Source organism: Nuphar pumila, chromosome 6, assembly GCF_984573655.1.
Source record: "Nuphar pumila chromosome 6, dmNupPumi1.hap1.1, whole genome shotgun sequence".
NCBI lineage: Eukaryota > Viridiplantae > Streptophyta > Magnoliopsida > Nymphaeales > Nymphaeaceae > Nuphar > Nuphar pumila.
The window spans coordinates 27,427,518-27,450,034 of NC_143254.1; the positions used below are offsets into that span (position 1 = coordinate 27,427,518).

Genomic DNA, 22,517 nt, shown 5'->3' on the forward strand with positions numbered 1-22,517 from the left:
TCCTGACCAGCCACTGGCAGGAAAATGGCCTGATCGGTGTTTCCCTTGTCAAACGACACTAACCAGGCCATTTCTTCGCCGGTGGCTGGCCGAAAAATGGCCGGCCATGCCCAAAAACTTTAAAAAAATGAAAAACTGTGTCTAGCCATTTTCCAGCTAGCCAACGACCAGAAAATGGTTGAGCTAGTGTTGCCCATGCCAGGCAACATTGGCCCAACCATTTTTCTGTAGATGCCTGGCCCATCTCGTTTAAAAAAAAAATGCTTTTCGGCAAGTCACCAATCAAAAATTTGTCGGTCATTCCTTTTTTTTCAAAAAAACATAAAAAAACTAACTTTTTATGGCCATTTTACAGTCGGTCGCCTTCTTCCCCATGAAACCCATCAACCCTCACTTGTGTCCAGCCAAGCACTGGCCAGAAAATGGCGGGGCACATGTGAGGGTGGAGGGATTCCATGGGAAAGAAGGGGGGAAGGCTGTGGGAAACAAGTCTCCCCTCCCCGCCGACCCAACAAGAGAGCGAGAGGGAGCAGGGTGGGGGGCTCGGCCTTTTCCCTGCCGAAAACAGGGAGGGGCGCCGTCCCCTAAAATCAGAGGGAGCAGGGCTCGACCCCTCTCCTCCCAACCCAACCCAACAAGAGAGCGAGAGGGAGCAGGGGGGGGGGGGCTCGGCCCCTCCCCTGCCGACCCACCAAGAGAGCGAGAGGGAGCCAGAGGGTACCTGCGACGAGGGAGAGGAGGAGGTGGCGTCGGGCTCCTTTGAGAGGCGTCAGTTGGAGAGGAGGCCAGCAGAGCTGTGCGGGAGAAGAGAGGAGAGGATTTTGCCCTAATCCTCTTTCGACAACCTTATGTTCGGGGATTTTTTTTTATGTATGAAAATTGGACGAAAATGACCCTAGGTGCGTTGACTGCACCCAGGGTCCTGTTGACCTCACCGGGTGCCTGTAAGACCCTAAGAATTTTTTTTTTGATTCGGGTTGGATCCAGACCAACCCAAGGCCATCGCCTCTCTCTGCCTATTAAAGGCAGCGATGCAGAGGGGGGAGGTTTCTCGAAACCTCCTTCCCCTCTGCTCTTCTGTTCTCTCTCTCTCTCCGCACTTTCCCTCCCCCCGACCCCCTCTCGCTCTCTCACCCTCTCGTTCCCGACTCTGTCCCTCTCGTTTCTGCTCGCCGGAGACCCCCCGACAACCCACCGCCATCGACGACCTCCCGTTCGACAGCCCTCAGCTGACCGCCCGTCACCTCTCCTGTCCCTCTTGCTGTCGAGATCGGCGCAGGCGACCCCCTCCAGGTACGTGCCGCCTCTTTTTCTTCTCTTCTATCTTCTTTCTTCTTCTTCTCCTTCTTTTCAGTCGGCAGGCCGGCAGGGGCGACACCCCCTGCCGCCTGTGTTCGACTGGTTGGTAGGGGCTTGCCCCTGCCTCTCACCTTTCGGAGAGCCGACAGGGGGCGACACCCCCCTGCCACCTGTTTTGATCGGTCGGCAGGGGTTTCGAGCCCCTGCCTCTCTCTCTTGCCTTCGGTCGGCAGGGGCTTTGGCCCCTGCCTGTCGTCTTTTGGCAGGTCGGCAGGAGCGATGCCCCTGTCGCCTGAAATTTTTAAGGGGCAGGGGCTAAAGCCCCTGCCTGTCATTTATGGCAGGTCGGCAGGGGCTGGAGCCCTGCTTGTCGTTTGTCGGCAGGGACGACGCCCCCTACCGCCTGCATATCATAGGTCGGTAGGGGCCTTGGCCCCTGCCTCTTGTTTTTCGGCAGGCTGGTAGGGGCAACGCCCCCTGCCGCCTGTGTATAATTGGTTGGCAGGGGCTTTTACCCCTGCCCTTCTTTTCCAATTGACCGGCAGGGGCGATGCCCCAGCCCCTGCCTCTTTTACTTCCTTTAGGCAGGGGCGAAGCCCCCTGTCTCTTTGCTTTTTCGACTAACAGTGGCGAAGCCCCTGCCTCAGCCTCTTTGCTCCTCCGACAGGCAGGGGCGAAGCCCTCCTACCTCCTTCGTTGTTTGCCTCTTTTCCACCTTGTCAGGCAGGGGCACAACCCTTGCCTCTATATGAACCATCGTCAGGCAGGGGTGCAACCCCCTGCCTCCCCGTTTTTCACGTTCAGCAGATCCTTTGCTTCTTTCACGTCAGGACAGTGGCAACGCCTCTGTCCTCTACCTTTCTGTTTGAGATAGTATGTTGACGTCTCGCTTTTGCAGCTCGTACGATGGATCCCGCTCGCGCCCCACATCCCGAGCCGTCAATCGCTTACACCCGCAGACGCCAACAATCTCGCAACTCCCCAAGGTAGGAGAAGATTGCACTGAGGACTTGGATAGTTGAATTGAGTTCAATTAACTAAAAATGACAATTAAATAAATATATATGCATATATATATATATATATATTTATACGAGTACATATTTAATTCAAGGATGTGGTTTCACGATCTTTGTCCTTTATTTTCTGTCATGTCTTTTCTTTGTCGTCGCGCTTTGCGCCCAGGCTCCTGCTTTTGCAAATGTTTCGTTACTGCCTTGCCATTGCAGATGACGCTGTAGTTTTCGCTCATTGCATGTTTTATAAAGGCATCCTCGTGGAGGATGCAAGGAGCATTTACCGCTCTCCCTCTTGCGATTAGAGTTGAGTCGGGGGCTTAACGATACATCCTCGTCTAAGGAGAGGGATCCTTAGCAAGGATCCTGGCTTTTCGAGTGAGCAGTCCTGCAAAGTAACCTTGAGAATTTAGGGAGCTGCGCAAAAGCATCAAAGACTGCCCAAATCGAAGTATTTGGAAGGATGTAATTGGCTGGTTCTGTTCATCTATCCGACATATCTCGGGTAACCCCAAATTGGGGCTTGAGCGAACTTCTTAGCGGAGGTTTTGTTGAGAAACCCATACCCCGTTTATCGAGGCCAGTATCGAGTCATGTGAGGCATGTAGATACCACGATAACGGATGAGATTCTAAAAAATCGCATGCCAAATGTTGGCACAAGTTGTTGGCTGTTTCAAGAGATAAATAATGTCAAAAGTAAAGTTTGAGAAACATTACATCTTTGCGAAACACTTTTGTTGAGGCTCCTATTGAGGAACTATATTCCTTTCATCCTAGAGTACTTGTAGTCGTGCATTGCACGCTAGTACTGCGATGAGACGGTCGTGCGACCTCGAATAATGCTAAATGCACAATGTTGTAATCACATAAAATGGTGACTGATCGCCTTCACAGGTAAGATGCTCGAGTGGTTGAAAGACTCGAGCATATAGAATTTGTCGTTAGTTAAGCAATGCCTAACACACCCATTCGCCCTTTGGTTTCTGTCAAGGGAGATGATGGATCGGTAAAAAAACTCCAATGGACAGGTTATTAACAACTACTCCACGAGCAAATATTCGGTTTTTCCAGTCATTGGAGTTAGGGGAAGGGACTACCGGACATTATCCTAGGTGGTAGAACCCATGGACTTCTGCAGAAGTTGGATGCATCCGTTGCCAAGTAACTGCCTTTGGGGAATCCTCTCTCGGCTAAAAAAGTCGTCCCCTTAGGAGCGGACTCTACTAACTATTCGGGTTATTGAAGATACATAGGATAATAGACGCCTGAACTAGTCTCAGTTGTTTCTATGATTTGTCTGTGCATACTCGCAGGCCAGTAATATCGAAACATAAGTCTGTTCACACTGGTTGATGGGTCATAAGACTTGCTAGTTGCGTGGTAGTTCACAACTTACGATCAAATGATTCGTCATGCTGCGTTTGACAGTTACACTGCTTACTTGCTTTGAACTGCTTACCTGCTTACCAGTTTAACTGTTGATCTGTTATAAACTGCTTAGCATGTTGAATTAAATGCTCTTAATTCAGTTTCCTGTAGTCTCTCTTGTGCACTTACTAGTTTTTCGTGAAACTAACCCATTTTATGGGTACATGTGATGATTAGGTACACCACGGGCGATGGCAAGATGACTTCAAGATTTCTTTTTCTTGCTCTTAGCTCGCGTTCTTGATGTTTTTGGGTTTTGTCATGGATTTTCCTTTGGATATCTGAATTTTGTACTATTTGGAAACTTCTTTAAATGAAAGTGGTTTTTCCAAGTGTTTTGCAAGTAACATGTGCAGTGAGTTTTGGTTTTACGTGCCCAAAGTTGTCAGCTTGCCTTTCTAAATTCAACAAAAGAATTATCTTCCGCTGATTACATAAACAAACTCTGAAAGGAAAGAGATTTTCTTCTAGTCTCTTGCCTGTTTTCTGAAAGGTTCGCAAGTTTGAAATTTTGGGGCGTTACAGTGTCGCACCCGCGTCGCGTCTCGTCAACGCGGGTGCGGCACATGCTTTGCCGAGTCCCTGTGACTTAGTATATATATATATATATATATATATATATATATATATATATATATATATATGTATGGTAGCATTTGGTAAGCATGCTTCCCATGAAATAATGTACAATGAATATTTTTTTTTCATGGTCAAAAGGAAATTTATTAGCAAAAGTGATGAAAAGCAAAAGGAAAATTGAAGAGAACAAAACTGTCAGCCCAAATATCATATCAGATACATCTATCTAAAGACAGGTGGCCCCTAGAAGTGTTTTCAAAGATCAGGTTGTTCATCTCTAAGAGCCACCATCTCCAGACATTTCCCCCATACTTTTATCCACCATCTTCAGATGAGCTCCTTATATAATCTCACTTAATAAAAGTTGTCCTTATCCTCCAGTGAAGTGAAATGAATAGTTCTAAATGGATAATTTGCAAATACATGTAGGATAATTTTCAAATATTTTAAGCATAAAACATGTACAAGGTGTAACATGAGTACAAAGGTTGCAACGTGGAAAATGTTGAAAAGATATATATATATATATATATATATATATATATATATATATATATATATATATATATATGCAAACCACAACCAAATACGAAGCAAAGCACAAGATAGAGGGAAGAAAGAAAAGAAGAGAAGACACGAGATTTATGTGGTCTGGCACTTAGGCCTACGTCCATGGGTGAAAGGAGCAAAATCCACTAGCAAGATGTGAGGAAATACAAAGGCGAGATATAGAGCTCTCAAAATCCTAATCCCTAATGCACTAGAAACTCTCCTGCTCAACTCACAAAGGGAGGCAGCTATATATACGATGAAGGGCATAAAACCCTAGCTGATACAAAAGGAAAAATTACAAAACTGGACAGGTCGATAACAAACTCCCATTGGAAATCTCCATTATATGGTCACCAAAATATTTTGAATCGGAACTGGTTCAAAATTCAAGACACCCACAACATATATATATATATATATATATATATATATATATATATATATATATATATATATATATATATATATATATAAAGGGAAATGAAAACCTCCCCAATGAATGTTTTATTAGATTTTTGTTATTTTTTTTCAAAAATTCTGACCATACAGATGTGATCTATTGTTTGGGATGAAGGCGTTGTTGTTGTTGTTGTTGTTGTTGACAGATGTGATCTATATGCTTGTTTTTATAGGAATTAGTTCTTGGAGCATTTGATTTCGATGCATGGATAGGTTTTTATAAGTTTCAAAATCAACGACATACAATTTTCGTAAATTTTTGAGGCTCCAAATACCATTTTTTCTGTCTAAAATTCATGATCCAAGTGCTGTAAATCAATCATGCTGAACACATCTGTACAGTCAGAATTTTGAAAAAAACACCAAAAAAATTCCATTGGGGAGGTTTACCCACCAACAAACTTGCAATATTTATGCTTATATCACCAACAAACATGATTCTTCTAACGAGATTATCAAGGGTATGTATGTAATTTCTCAATATGTAACAGTTTTCTGATATAAAGGAATAGTAACCCACAATATTTCACGGAATCATGGTGAATTGTAGCTCCTATCGTTTTGTCTTCTTTCTTTTGCTATGCTGGTGCTTTGGGTTTAAGATTAGGGTTCTGATAGAAAAGTGTGGCCAGATGTAGCACTGAGGCAGAATACAGGGGATCAAAAGTAGTTTTAGATATTGCATGGATCAATAATCTCCTACATGACTTGGGGATCAAAAGTAGAAGATCTATAATTTTTTGTGACAACAAAAGAGCATTAGCATTGGCTGTGAACCCCGTTTTGCATGATATGTCTAAGGCTCTAAGCACATCCAAATTGATTATCACTTTCTGATAGAGGTGGAAAATGAAGAAGTGAAGACAAAGTATATAAAATCAGAGTTACAAGTGTCATACATTTTTATTAAAGGCCTATCCAAAGAGAGGTTTAAATTTCTTAAATGCAAGTTGTGCATGCTAGGACCTGCACAACTTGAGGGGGAGTATCAAGCTGAACTTGTGTATTAGTCCAAGGTCATTATCGTCATTCCACTCATTCAGGACATTATCATCATTCCGCTCATTCCCACACTTGGCTGTCACCTGTCACAATTATTTATTGTTACTTTTGTTGCTTGTATTGCTGTGTTTTCCTTGTTATTTGTATGTTTTGTCTTTTACACCACTTAGATGGCATTGTTGTAATTGCATTGATTATGTTGCCCTTTTATGTACAGCCCCATTTAGGCTCCCATATTAATAAAAAGAAGAAGAGTGTGCAGCCTCTACAAAAGAAGAGAAAAAGATGGAACTATTAGGGTTTTGAGGCTTCACCATTGCCTCTCTCACGTGCCACACCTCCCTCTCATTTTCAGCAAACTATTACCATTGTGGTTTTTTCATTCTCGACTTTAAACATTAAAGTGACCTTTTCTGGCTTTATTACCAATATATGTTTCATTTTATTTGTAGGTGATGCTTTTCAACTGCATCTGCAATCATAAGTCACTGAACTATCATGTAACTATAGGGGCTATTTGATTCATGTACCTTTGGTATTTATAGAATGAATAATAGCATATTTTGAATTTGGGAATATGTTTAGACAATGAACATTTAAATTAAGTAGGAACTGAACTTGATTAGATGACACAGCTGTGTGTCTAATATGCTACTATATTCACATGATTATATTTAAACTGAATATTATGAGTATCTTCCTTCTATCTCTTGATTAAATATGTTTATATAGCACAGGAAAATTCCAGGTTCTATAAGTTGGCCTATATGAGTGCTTCTTTGTATGCCTTCTGTGCATCAATCTAAATAATGCTTTGAAAATATTTGAGTTTTACTCTTTACTTTGTTCAGATTAACAAAAGGATAGAGAAGTTAAAGAAAGGAAAAGCAAAAGATTCACAATCAAAAGTAAAGGTAACTTATGGATTTATAACTATGTCCAAGTCTTTTTCGAATTACGGCATATTCCAATGGTTTATTTTGTGTTGTCTGGATGTTAGGAGGAAGCTGAGAGGTCTGCCTTGGAAAGGATTCAGCAGACACTGATGGCAGGAAAGCCTGCAAGATCAGTTTCCCTGTCAGATTTTGAGAAGGAAGCAATACGCCATCTGTGCCTGCTCACAATGAAGCCAGTCATATATGTAGCCAATGTGGCTGAATCTGACATTGGTCATCCTTATGAGAATTCACATGTTAGAGAAGTGGCAAATCTTGCATCAGAGTTGGACTCTAGGGTGGTAACAATCTCAGCACAGGTACAAATTTCCCAATTTGATGGAATTCAAGCTTTTGGATGTGAAATTTCAAATTTCTGTAGCTTTGTATGCCTGATGCTCTAAATCTGAATAAAGTCTTGGAGAAATGGGTTTTGCTATTTACAAGTCCCATTTGGCCTTTGTGGTTTCCTTTATATCATTATAATCATTTTTTTCAGAAAGTGCTATACCTAGAAATTTTGGAATTCTTTTCTAAAGGAACAAGTTATTCCTGTACTCTTGGTTTATGTGGTTCATGTATGTGCTGTGCTGTGTGTGGTTGTGCACATATGCATGCATGGATGCATGCTTTTGTGTATTATCAACGATTTGCTATTGCTCATTTTAGTTTAGGACATTTTAGTGCGTTCTTTGATCTCTTAATTTGCAACTATATAATATATATATTATTTAGATCGCATCTGAATAGTTTGAACATCAATGGAGGGCCTATTATTCTTCAGTCTGCTTCAGTCATTTTCTCTTTTCTAGGTTGTCATTACTGTCATTTTAGAACTTGTAAATTTCCCTAATTTATGATTGAGTTATCTTGGTTTTAGGTTCTCTCCATGTCCAATCTAATTTGACACGGTTCTGAAGCAGGTTCCTGGTGAGTTTAGGGTCTTTCTAAGGTGTCTTGTTTTCTTCTTGTGTAAAATGCTGAATTGGATTCTATATTAGTCATTTTCGTCAAAGTAACACAAAATTTTGGTGTCATGGTTGTGGAGATGCATCGTTGCCAATTATTTGGCTCTTTTGTTATCTTTCTGATTTTAATCCTTAGAATCTCATTGAATTCAAATTCAAGGATAATTTTCGAAAATGTAAAAGAAAATTTTTGTAAAGAGTGGAAAAGTGGAAAAAGAAAAATCTTTCAACTTTGGTGCATGGACTGGGGATTTCATTTTACATTAAAAGAAAGCTGCAAAAATAAAATAGGTACTATATATTTTTTTCTAATTAAAAACTTGATATGTTGTTTCTTAGTGGTTTATGTCTAAACTAACAATCCACTTGACTTTCTGTTCAGATTTTTGGTAGAAAATGCCATTTATTGGTAAATGTGATGGGTACATTGGGTTGATCTATTATGAGCATCACAGTCTTGATTTTACAAATGGTGAATTATATACTCCGTTTTGTTATATTTTGCATTGTTTGTTAAAGTGAATCAAGATTTCTATCATGCCATAATAGGTCGAGTCTGAGCTAACCGAACTTCCACCTGAAGAAAGATATGAGTACCTGAAATCTCTTGGGGTTAATGAAAGTGGTCTTGGAAATCTTATCAGAGAAACCTACAGCCTTTTGGGATTGCGCACATATTTCACGTCAGGAGAGAAGGTGCAGGAACTCACACTATTCTATTTGCTTAAATATTTGATGGAATGATGGCTTTAACCAGACAAATTGGAATTTATTCTCTTATTCCTTTTCAGGAAACTAAAGCCTGGACGATTCTTGCAGGTTTACCTATTTTTGCTTCATTTGTTATCATGTAAGCATATTTAAGGAATTTCTGTCCCATTATTGGCTCTCATTTCTGGTTGTTAGGAATGACGGCACCTCAAGCAGCAGGAGTTATTCACTCTGATTTTGAAAAAGGCTTCATTCGAGCTGAAACAGTAAGTGCATGTGTCGTCCTTGTTTTCTTTCTGTAGACATCTGAAGTCCATATTATGGAGTGTTGGAGGAAAATATAACTTTGTCAGCATGACGAAATATCCTACACAGTGCTAAAGAGTGAAATGCTAGTCTCTCTCTCTCTCTCTCTCTCTCTCTCTCTCTCTCTCTATATATATATATATATATATATTGGCGGAGCCAGAAATCCAAGTTAGGGAGGGCACATGTGTGTGTGTGACAATGGATGTACAGGCTGGTGGAGAGAGAGAGAGAGAGGTGTGCACAACATTTGGGTTAGGGTAGGACCTGACCCAAACCCTTTATTGGGGATTTCTAGGTCAGTGTGGGAACTGGCCCACCCTAACCCATACGTGGCTCCGCCCCTATATATATATATATATATATATATATATATATATATAAAAGAGAGAGAGAGAGAGAGAGAGAGAGAGAGAGAGAGTCACTAGAATATGAGAACTAATGTGTGAACCACAATTTTCATGGATTTTTTGATCTTTTCTCTTGAATCTAACCGTACAGCTGTGATCTACATGCTTGGTTTTATAAAAACCAATCTTGAATCATTCGATTTTGATGCATAAATGAGTTTTTTTAAGACTTTAAAATCATGGCTCATAATCTTCATAAATATTCAAGCATTCAACAATCACATTTTTTCATCAAAAATACATGATCCAATGATTGATTCTAGCAGATTCACCCTGCCAAGCACATCCACATAATTGGATTTGCAAAAAAACTGTTGGAAATGCCCATATTTCTAGTTCTCATATTCTAGTGACTCTCTCTCTCTCTCTCTCTCTCTCTCTATATATATATATATATATAGGTTAACTAAAATATGTTTACCTATCAAATATGTTCACTGGTATGAACCATGGTTGCCAGTTGAGGAAGCGGGAGCGGGAAGCGATACGGGAAGCGGGAGCGGGAAGCGAGGCACTTTCAAAATTTTAGGAAGCGGGGAAGCGTGGGACCACTTAGGAGCGATTCGGGAAGTGTCTCGGAAGCGACCTAGGAAGCGTCTCGGAAGCGACCTAGGAAGCGTCTCGGAAGCGAGGGGAAGCGAAAAAAATAAAAATAAAAAATAAAAAATACAAAAAATTTAAAAAAAACAGGGGAAGCGTGGGGGAAGCGAGGGGGAAGCGTGGGGAAGCGTGATGGGAAGCGCGCTTCCCATTAAAGGGAAGCGCGTCCCCCATTAAAGGGAAACGCGTCCCCCATTAAAGGGAAACGCGCTTCCCAAAAAAGGGGGACGCTTCCCCCCACGCTTCGGAAGCGCGACGTTCCGCGCTTCCGAAGCGCGCTTCGGGGAAGCGCGCTTCCCCTTTTAGCTAGGCGCTTCCGGTAACCCTGGTATGAACCAAGATTTTCATATGTTTTTTTACTTTTTTTTCGAAAATTTCACCGTATGGATGTGATCTAGACCAAGGTTGTTTGTATCGTACTATACATATCATTACTTTTGAAATTTATGATATGATACACTCGTATCATGATATGAGTGTGTATCGTACCCGTATTAGGTATATCGTACGATACACCTCTGTATACATGGTGTATCACACGATACAACTTTGACGCACTTTAAAAAGGCTGAAAATTAATTTTTTTATTTTGGGTTTTAAATATCTTTTGAAGACCAACTTCTCCATTTGTCTAGAGGCCACTAGAAGTGCATTTCCATTGTTTTTTCACCTAAAGAAGTGGGTTAAGGTAAAAAAAAATGCATTTTCACTATTTTTGCACTCAAAAAAATCTGTTAAGATAAAAAAATCTTTATTATGAGTAAAATTGCAAAGCTACTCTCTAAACATTAGGCTCTACATTCCAACAAAGATGGTATCAGATGATACGATATGACATGGGGTACTCAAGTAATGAGTGAAAACCGATTGAAAATTGAGTGTAACTATTGCTGTAATATTTTTGTTTATGTAGTATGGAAGTATGAGTCTTGTGACATGTTCTTAATTGCACGATATTTAATATTTTGCATTGTTCCTGTGAGATAGTTGATGTTTGAGGATGTCTTATGCAACTCATAGAGACATAAATGCTTCATTTGTGATTTTATGATTGTATTTTGTGTAATTTATCAGTATTTCATTTGATATGCTTTTTAAATTTTTTTACTAATTTTTTCTGTTTTTTTTCTTAATTTTTTGGATTTTTGAAATTTTTTATTAAAAGTTTACGATACGATACAATACAGTATTACTATTGGCCCGACCGATATGGGTAACGATACATTACTTACAACCTTAATCTAGATGCTTGGTTTTATAGAAACAGACTCATTGATCATCCAATTACGATGTATAAAAATAGTCTTTTAAGGGTTAAAAATCAATGACTTAGAATTTTCATAAATATCAAATATAAAAAATCGCATTTCTTGATCCGATTACGATGATCCAATAGTTGATTCTTAGCAAATGGATCACATTGAATACATCTACATGGTTCGATTTAGAGTTGCCAGTCGAAGAAGCAGGAGCGGAAAGCGATACACGAAGCGAGGCACTTTCAAAATTTTTAGAAGTGGGAAGCGTGGGATGATTTAAAAGCAAACCAGGAATCGTCTAGGGAACCGGCTTAGGAAGCGAACTGGAAGCGTACCCGGAAGCAATCTAGGAAGCGAGGGGAAAGCAAAAAAAGAGAAAAAAATAAAATTCAAATAAAAAAAGAAATGAAGAAAAGGGGGAAGCACGTTTTCCAAAAAAATGCTTCCCAACGCGTTTCAAAACCGCGACGTTTCATGCTTTTGAAATGCGCTTCCCCACTCCATGTGACGCTTTTAGTAACTCTGGTTACATTTGCAAAAAACCCGATGAAAACCTCGATTCATACCATTAAATATATTTGGTTGCTAAACATATTTCAGTTTCCATTTTTTCCTTAAATCTGATCATACAAATGTGTTTTACATACTTGATTTTATAGGAAAGAACCCTTGGATCGTCCTTCTAACACATAGGTAGGTTTTTATAAGGTTTAAAATTGATGCATCTAAATTTTTTATAAATATTCAAAGCTTAAAAAATTGTTTTTGAATAAAAAAACATTATCCAAGTGTTGTTCCTTAGCAAATCGACCATGTCAAACACATCTTTAGGGTCAGGTTTGAAAAAAAACTGAAAGCACCTGTTCGCTCAGTGTGGACTGGCGGAAGGACCTTTAAAAATCAATGGCTCACAATGTATCAAAATTTCATGACTTAAAAAATCTATTTTTATGTCAAAAAAATATGACCCAAAGCATGATTCCTATCAAATAAACTATGTTGAGTTCATCCATAAGGTCTGATTGATAAGATACAACCTACAACTATGATTTCTAGTATGTGGGAGTAGGTGCTCCCGGAGTACCGTAGCAATGCTCTCTCTCTCTCTCTCTCTCTCTCTCTCTCTTTATCTATCTATATATATATATATGTATATATTGTAATGAAATATGCGGAAAAACAAAGAGTGCGTTAAGCACTTACAACATCCACTAATGAACAAACAAAAGAGGTAACACCCAAACCCACAAGAGACAACGCAACATAAAAATATAAATGTCTCTTATTGAAAAGAGAGAGAGCTCTCAAGAGTGAAAAATACAAGAGGGGTTCACCCCTATATATACACAAAAGAAGAAGAGGAGGGGGGCCTTATGGCCTTAAAAGAAGAGCCACCTAGGGGGCTCCCCATGGAATCGTTGGGAGCCCCCAACGGTCACAAATGTGACCGTTGGGGGCCCCATCGACTCCATGGTGGGGCCCCTTATCTGGACAAAAAACAAATAAATAGAAAAAATAAAGTGCAAAATAATTACAAAAATAAAAGTAAAATAACAAGTACCCCTATCGGGTACTTGTGAAATGTCTAAAATACCCCTATTGGGTATATTAGACAATATATATATATATGGATTACACATGTATTTTAACACCCTCCCTCAAGCTTTACGGGGATATAACCGAAAGCTTGTTAAGGAGAAACAAAAAACGAGGAGCAGCAAGGGCTTTAGTGAAGAAGTCCGCCAACTGGTACTCGGATGTGACGTAAGGAAGTGCTATGGTTCCTCTTAGGTATTCATCACGTACGTAATGACAGTCCATCTCAATATGCTTAGTACGCTCATAAAAGGTGTGATTGCTTGTAATATAAATTGCGCTTTTGTTGTCACAACACATCTTCGAAGGAGTAGAGATGACAATGCCCATATCACTGAGGAGACTTCTTAGCCATACAAGTTCCATGGTTGTAGTGGCCATAGCACGATATTCCGCTTCCGTTGATGACAAGGATACTTTATGTTGCTTCTTGCATCTCTAAGAAATCATAGTCACCTAAGAAAATACAAAAACTCGTAGTTGAGACTCGGTCATTGGGATTTCCTCCCCATTCCGCATCAGTATAAGCAATTAAATCAAGTGATGAGGAGGAAAGAAAAACTCCCTTAGTTATGGTGTTTTTGATGTATCTGACGATCATTAAAATTGCACTCATGTGCACGGTTGTAGGTGCATGCTGAAACTGACTGACAGAGTGGACGGCATGAGCTATGTCTGGCCGAGTGATGGACAAGTAGGTTAGAGACCCAACAAGTTGCCGATAGGGAGTAGGATCCTCGAGAGGTGTTCCATCTTCCAATCTTAACTTTGCATTGATGACTTCAGGGGTTTCTATCTTCTTATCATCGGAGATACCAGACTTGGAACAAATGTCAGCAGCAAGTTTCATCTGAGAGAGAATGTACCCTCGAGGAGAGTACGCCACTTCAATTCCTAAAAAATATCTTAAGAAACCAAGGTCAGACATGTCAAAATTTTCTTTTAAAACTTTCTTAATATCATTAATTCCTTGCTCATCACTTCCAGTGATGATCATATCATCAACATAAAGTAGTAAAATAACTACTGAAGACCCTGCACTTTTCACAAACAAAGCAGTGTCAGTATAACATGAACGAAAATTCAAACTTGTCATTACATTACTAAATCTATCATGCCAAGCCTTTGGGGCTTGTTTTAAACCATATAATGCCTTTTTAAGTTTGAGAATTTTATTTTTACCAATACATACTCCTGGTGGGGGATCCATGTAAACTTCTTCATTTAATTCGCCATTTAGGAATGCATTCTTAACATCTAGTTGATAGATAGGCCATTTTTTGACTGACGCAACGGCGATAAGAGTCCTAACACTGGTCATCCTAGTTACGGGTGCGAAGGTTTCTTCATAATCTATACCGTATTCTTGAGCATATCCTTTAGCTACTAACCGGGCTTTATAACGTTCTAATGAACCATCACTTTTAGTTTTAATTTTGAAGACCCATCTACATCCAATCGATCTCTTTCCAGTGGGTAAAGAAGTTATTTCCCAAGTTTTTGCCTTTTCAAGGGCACTAAGCTCTAAGTTCATGGCTTCAACCCATTGAGGAATGTTTTTGGCTTCATTATAGTGTAAGGGTTCATGAAATGAGTGCAATGCAATTAGACACGCTCTATACCTTGGAGTTAGGGACTCATAGGAAACAAACCTATTAGGAGGATTGGAGATCCGACCGGATCTCCTTAAAGAGGTTTCTTCTATGTTGGATCCTTGAGAGTATTTTTCTAAGGCGCTCATTTGAGCATGTTGACCACGCCTAACATAGGTTTGGATTGGTCTATCACTTTCATCTTCAACATTGTCAAGAGGAGTATCCTCTAGGTCATTCAACGACTCATTAGAGATTTCCTCTTCTTGAGGAGTCTCATCTTCTTGGGAGAGAAGATCAAATAAAAAAGCATATTCACTTTCGTCAATATCTTTAGTTTTCACAAAACCATTTTCATTTTCCAAGAATGTTACATCTTTGGATACATAGAGTTTGTTATTTTTCAAGTCAAAACATCTAAAACCCTTTTGATTTTCTCCATATCCTAAGAAAACACATTCAATAGCTTTAGGAGATAATTTGTCTCTTTTATGTGTAAGAACAAAACATTTACACCCAAAAATTCTTAATCTATTGGAATCAGGTGTTCTTTCAAATAGTTTTTCATATGGAGATGTATTTTGTAAGGATGAAGATATCATTCTATTTATCAAGTAAGTTGAGGTTAAGGCGACTTCGACCCAAAAACTCTTTGGAATTTCCTTTGGAATAAGGAGTGTCCTAGTGGTTTTCATGATATGTCTATGCTTTCTTTCAGCCAAACCATTTTGTTGAGGAGTCCTAGGACATGATCTTTGATGGCAAATTCCATTTACTTCTAAATAATTTTGAAATTCATTTGATAGATACTCTCCACCCGAATCGGATCTAAGAGTAGAGATGTTACTTGAAAATTGATTTTTGACTATCATATGAATTTTTTTGAAGAAGTCAAAGACTTCGGATTTTAAATTGAGAAAGTAGATCCACACATACCTAGTGTAGTCATCAATGAAAGTAACGTAATAGGAGTACCCTCCTTTAGACATGACCGGGGAAGGACCCCAAACGTCCGAATGGACTAACTCAAAAGGTCTTTTGGACACAAAGGTTCGATTTGGAAAAGGAGTGGATTTCATTTTGCCAAAAATACAACTCTTGCAAACAAAATGTTTCTCATTACAAAATTTCTTTCCAAATGGAAAGGAGTACATTTTTGAGAAACTTGGATGTTCAAGTCTTTGATGCCAAATTTCAATATTTTTGTCTTGGACATGGTTACAAAAAGAGTTAGTGGGAAGTTTCAAGTTGCTCATATAGTAGAGATCTCCCCTCCTATGGCCTTGCCCAATCTACTTCCCGGACCGGAGATCCTGTATAGAGCAATCTTTAGTTGAGAAGGAGATTTCACATCCATGATCACATATTTGAGCAACAGAGAAAAGATTTAAATTAAGTTGAGGTACCACTCTCACGTTTGGCACAAAGAAATCTTTGGAAAAGTTTAAAGTTCCAAAACTTTTTACTTGTAAAGATGTACCATCGGCAGTTGAAACATAGGAGTTTTTATAGTTATTACACAAATCGGAAAGCTCATTTTCAAGCGGGGTCATATGAAAGGAAGCTCCAGAGTCAAGGATCCAATAAGACATACATGGAGGAGAGGAGGAAGCTATGGCGACACCCGAGGTTGATGGTATCTTGAGTAGAGTTTGTAGTGCTTCCTATAGTTGAGCAAGAGAAAAAGACTCATTCCCTTTAATAGTTTCCTCTTTCTTTTGAGTAGCTTCTTCAACGGAAGCAACCTTATTTTTAGGTGCTTCATTCAACTTGGGGCAATTAGGTCTTATATGACCCGGTTCTTGGCAATGATGGCAAATGGCTTTTCTATAGTTGCCATTATAATTATTTTGCCTTCCAAAATGTGGAGGCTTATAGGTTTTCACATGGTTGCCGGGTTTTGATACGGCCAAAACATCATCTCCTCCTTTAATCATGCCAAGACGAGTTTCTTCTTGGCATATTTCGGCTATGACATCTTCCAAGGGAAGAGACTTAGATCTATGAAGAAGGGAAGATCTAACTTGTTCATATTCGGGCCTAAGCCCATGTAAAAATTGGAAAAAGTGCTCTTTTTCCATTTGTTCTCTCCTTAATTCCACATCCACACTACAAACCCACTTTGGTTCTAGTAAAAATAGTTCATCCCATAAGGGTCAAAGAGTGCTAAAGTAGTCCCTCACACTCATTTCTCCTTGCTTGATAGTCTAGATTTTTTCTTGAAGAAAGAATTGACGAGCAAGTCTTTTTGAGTAAGCATACCTTTCATAAAGAACCATGCTTCATTAGCCATCCGAAACTTAGCAATGTTGGCGCAAATCTTGAGCTCCACATTATTCATGAACTAAGCAAGAATCTTGGCATGCTTACTTTCCCAATCTTCTACTTTAGATTGGTGATCTTCAATGGCCTTCATGCGGGCATTTCCTTCAAGAGCTTTTTCTTGATCACCATCCATCTTAGTGAGTTGGAGTTGTGGTTCCGGAATGGTGCCTATAACGTATCCCCAAAGTTTTTTACCTTTGAGGTTGTTCTCCATGGCGACGGCCCACATCATGTAGTTGGAGCCATTGAGCTTGAAGGAGAGATCAATCTTTTGTTCTCCTTCCATTTAATCACTCACAAGAGGACAAACGAAGAGAGATACAACAAGAAAACAAAAAATATAGCTACACAACTAGCTATATTAAGAAGAAGAGCATACACAAGGCTCTGATACCATGTAATGAAATATGCGGAAAAACAAAGAGTGTGTTAAGCACTTACAACATCCACTAATGAACAAACAAAAGAGGTAACACCCAAACCCACAAGAGACAACACAACATAAAAATATAAATGTCTCTTATTGAAAAGAGAGAGAGCTCTCAAGAGTGAAAAATACAAGAGGGGTTCACCCCTATATATACACAAAAGAAGGAGAGGAGGGGGGCCTTATGGCCTTAAAAGAAGAGCCACCTAGGGGGCTCCCCATGGAATCGTTGGGAGCCCCCAACGACTCCATGGTGGGGCCCCTTATGTGGACAAAAAACAAATAAAAAAATAGAAAAAATAAAGTGCAAAATAATTACAAAAATAAAAGTAAAATAACAAGTACCCCTATCGGGTACTTGTGAAATGTCTAAAATACCCCTATTGGGTATATTAGACAATATATATATATATATATATATATATATATATATATATATATATATATATATATATATATATATATATATATGGATTACACATGTATTTTAACATATATATAGGGAAACCTTTGTTACTCTCGTGGGTCCCAAGTCCCAACCCCTACTGAAAACTTTAGTTTATTTTTTATTATTTTGCACATCTGACCCCTCAGATGTGATCTACATGTTTAGCTTAGTAGGAACTGGCCCTTGGATCGTGTTTCTCTGATGTGTATGCCCGATTTTTCAAGGTTTGGAAAATCAACAGCCTACAATGCAACAAATTTTAACCATCAAAAAATTGTAATTTTATGCCCAAAGAATATGATCCAAGGGCTGATTCCTACTATTTTGACATTAGTGAACACATGTTTGGTGTCAGATTTGATCAGATGACATCTCTCTCTGAGTTTCAGCTGGGGGTTTTGGAACCCACGAGCGTAGCCAATATTTTCTCATATGTGTGTGTTATCCTTATCCCAGTGTACGAGGCTTTCAATTTTCAGGAGCAGCAGGTTTTGAATCTTCTGCTTCTTTACATTCCTGTTAGGTAACTTTGCAGGAAAAAAAAAGGTAGTTTCAAAATTTTAAAAAGAGCAGAGCTGGCATGTGCATCCATGAGCTGGCATCTTTGTGCTCAGTTACTCATCTGGACGAATTTTCTTGATATGTGTGTGTGTGCGCGCTCAGCCAGTAGTGTCCAGGTTATTGTTGCTAATGCTTGTGATGTGTGGGGGTATCACAGGTTGCTTACGATGACTTTGTTGCTGCCGGTTCCCTAGCGGCTGCAAGAGAGAAAGGACTTGTAAGTTGTTTCTATCTAAATGATTGCATATGCTCCCTTTTAAGCATGGCTTCGTTTTTTCTTTCACTTATCTGCATTTTATATATTATTGGTTATCTGATTTAGTGACTTCAGTTGCAATTTGGTTCCTGTGCTTGTCCTATTTGTTATACATTAGCGGATCTTGACCTACTTTTATATCCTCTGTGCATGGGCGGCTTGGTCCCATGGTTAGTCTCAAGGCCTATCGTATTGGTCTTCAGTTCTGCACATCTCAACCAAGTGTCTTAGATTCAAAACATAATACTGAATTAGGGATCAGTGGGTAGTTGATCCAAGTATAAAGAACACAACACACAATGCATTAAGCACAAGGGTTTACACTCTTAGAGATGGATGCATGTGTATGAACACACACACCAGGGTTACTGGAAACTATACTTGCATGTGGGAAATTCATTTCCTGTGAAACTGTTTCTGAAACATGAAGCCCAACCATGGGGTCAATGGCCTAATTTGAACATGCAAGGAGTTTGTATACACGTATAGGAATGTACGCCAACATGCACAAAGATACGCACATTTAACTTAGTGTGTGCGTTGATGCAGTTGAGGTCAGAAGGTAAAGACTATGTGGTACAGGAAGGCGATGTCATGTTGTTTCGCTTCAATGTGTAAGTAGCGGACTCCAAACTTACAAAACTAAAATTGATGTTTTATTTATCTTTTTCTATTTTTTGTTTATTTGTTGACACCAAAAATGTTTGGTGGTCAAGGGGGCTGCTGCCATGAGGGCAGGCCCCTGTAAATGTAACCAACTTTATTTATATAATGTATCAATTATTAAATCCAATGATTTACTCAAATGTATTGATTAACTAGAATCATTTTCTTTTTCTTAATGAGTTTATCAAATAAAGTCTGTTTTTTTTTCTGCTGGGAAATACTTTCTAGATAAATATTTTGATATTTATTTGTTAGGTGCATCTCTCTCTCTCTCTCTACCGGCTTATGCTGAATCTTATACACAGTTTTAGAATGTGAATTGGGCAAAGTGATAGGCTTGCCTACCAATAGCCAGCTTGAATGTTCCAATCCCGGACCTGTACTAGATTTAGGTCAAAGGTTTCCTGTTTGAGAGAAAATTATAGGTTAGATCAAAGCTAAATTAATAGAAAATGTCCACAAGGGCTCTGCACACCGGCTAGGTGGGTTGGTTTAAGTTGTTCAAGCTGAACGTTTCGAGTTCTGACACTTGGGGTGTGCACACCAGCTAGGTGGATTGGTTTAAGTTGTTCAAGAACATTTTGAATTCGACAATTAGGTGTGTTCCATGTCGCAAGATTGAAGCAGTAGGCTCCTAGGTGTGCGAGAGGGGCTGCCTTAGGGTTTTATGTCATTGGGTGTGGTGACCATAAATCAGGACTTTCTAGGACTGCAGATCTCCCAACTGGATGCCCATTTTTTTATAGTCAATCTGGGGTTAGGCGGACCCCTACCAGCTCATTGAGAATAAGAAGGATATGCAGATTCCCCCATCCATAAGTGGGTGCCAGTCAGGGGGATAATCTTTCCAATTCTTGTTGATGCCCCCTCTAGCTAATCTAGCAAGATTCTTAACCAAAAAATCAGTTTTACAGTGATTAAAGCTAACTTTGACTCTCATAACTATACAAGATGTCTATCAGAGGTATGGGGATGCCCAAAATGGGACCCCAACTTTAAGGCCCCAGCCAGATCGGCCTGACCTGTCTCAATCATCACCTTTCCAGTTAAATTAGTTTTTTCAAAAAAAAATCCCATGCCCCCCATTCCCTGCCATGTAGGTTTCTTCTCTTCGTGAACCACACCCCCATGCCCTGTCATCCAGGTCTCAACTGGATTCCGGTTTTGTTGTGTAATAAACAAAAGAAAAAAATTATAGTTTTAGTTTTGGCTACAGGTGCAAGTAGATTAAATACATGGATCATGGTTGATTTGAATCCATGTATACATTTTAAGCAATGAGTGCATCTGAATCCAACTAGATTTTATGAAGTAAAGCTGAATCTGCATTACAATTTTGGGTAATGTTTATTACAAACATTTGTTCGTACAACCTCTTTTGGATATGTATGGTGTAAGTTGTTTTGATCTAATTAGACCTCATAGATGGATTCAGCATGTTCAAAATAGTGAAGATCTGGTTTTGGATCATGTCTTTAATGAAAAAAAAAAACAAATTTATAATCCAGAAAAGTATCTCACATTTTTAAACTGTTGATTTTGAAGTTGTATAAAAACTTGCCTATGTATCATAATTGGACGATCTAAGAGCCAATTCTTACTAAAATTATGTACATCACATCTATAAGGCTAGTTTCATGAAAAAAAAACACACATAAAAAGTAGGCATTTGTACCTGCAGACGACTGTAGCAAATATGGTCCCCATGATTTTATATGCAAAGTAGGGTAATTGCATAGAGCAATTGTAATGTGTGAGCTGTTACCATGGAAATGTGAGTTCGAGTTTGAGTGTGGTCTCTTCAAAGTTCACAAGTTCGGACTTGCTGAGCCTATTTCACAAGTTCGAACTGACTCTTTATGAGTAGACCACGAGCAGCATCTCTGGTTTCCTAGCCCTAGTCTTAGGCATACTGCCATTCTTGATCTTATCTTGATTTATCTTTTGTGATCCAAATTTGTGTCCTTATGAACCATTGTTGAAGGAAAAAGAAAGCTTAATCACTATGCATGATGTGTCCAGTGCACCTAAGATACTTTGTTCTTGTCTGTCAAGAGATTCTTGGAGATGTTGGTTGAATGCTTTTCCTTGTGAAACAAAGAATGATAATTTAAAAGTTGAGGAGTTGCATCAAGGCGTCACATCTTTTTCCTTTTAGTTCATACCTGAAAGTACTAAATTTTTCCAACAACCTAAATTATAACGGAAAGTTCCAGGGAAATTTTCAAAATGGCCACTAACATTTGCTTTAATTCATATATGCACCCAAGATTAGAAAATTTTCAAAAAGGCGCCAAGTTTGGTTTATGTAGATCAAAAACAAACTTTTTTAAAACTAACTGCAACTCTTACATAATTTTACCATTTTGCTCTACATAATCAGAATATACTCTTGGTCTTATTTGCTAAAACTAGGTTCACGATACTGATCAATTAGGTAGGTTTTACTTAACATATTCCTCCCTCAAAATTTGATTTAACTGTTTTCAATTTGTTTTTGCAATTTATTGATATTTAAATCATCATCTCCATGCACAACAAATGTGTTTAAACATATACAAATGAGAGTTTTAAGTTTGGAGAAAGAGAGGAAGACATGATTATTAAATTTGAAAGGTCATATTTTAAGATTTTACTATGAATTTAATGCTGAAATTTTATATACGTTTATTATTATTATTATTATTATTATTATTAATACACAGTTTCAGTGCACTTTTGAAAAAATTCAAACCATCGTTGAAAAGATAGGTCTCAATTTGAAAATTAATCTAAGTTGTATTAGGAATATTGCAGTGTCAATTAGCTGTACCAAGTTTAGTTTCTTTTCTCTTAAGAGATTCCTTTGCATGACAGCATTAAAAAATAACAAAGACAGGTTGCGATTAGCTTGTCTCTAAGTAGATCCAGGACCAGCTCATTACCAAAATTGTTATAGATCCATATGGATTTATTGGATCCGGTGTTTTTCTTTTTCTAAATTCAGTCAGCATATCCCAAAGAAAAATCTGAAATTTGAATATATTTCCCACTCTGTCAAATGGATCCAGACCCAATGGAAAAGGCTTCCGACCCCACCATAATTCAGGCCCATGGAGATTACGAACTGGATGCATTGGA

The 22,517-nt window shown here is 38.9% G+C and overlaps 1 protein-coding gene across 1 annotated transcript in view; it reads left to right on the forward strand.

The window, feature by feature from the left end:
* LOC149834464 (uncharacterized) overlaps nucleotides 1-19,524 on the forward strand; it is a 42,855-nt gene extending 23,331 nt beyond the window's left edge. Inside the window, exons 5-11 of the mRNA XM_090011430.1 lie at nucleotides 7,189-7,251; nucleotides 7,338-7,592; nucleotides 8,790-8,936; nucleotides 9,032-9,059; nucleotides 9,147-9,217; nucleotides 18,633-18,692; nucleotides 19,281-19,524. Of these exons, the coding sequence (XP_089867556.1) occupies nucleotides 7,189-7,251; nucleotides 7,338-7,592; nucleotides 8,790-8,936; nucleotides 9,032-9,059; nucleotides 9,147-9,217; nucleotides 18,633-18,692; nucleotides 19,281-19,349 (693 nt within the window). The 3' untranslated portion in view covers nucleotides 19,350-19,524. The remainder of the gene's footprint in view (nucleotides 1-7,188; nucleotides 7,252-7,337; nucleotides 7,593-8,789; nucleotides 8,937-9,031; nucleotides 9,060-9,146; nucleotides 9,218-18,632; nucleotides 18,693-19,280) is intronic.
* Nucleotides 19,525-22,517: the final 2,993 nt, after the last annotated feature.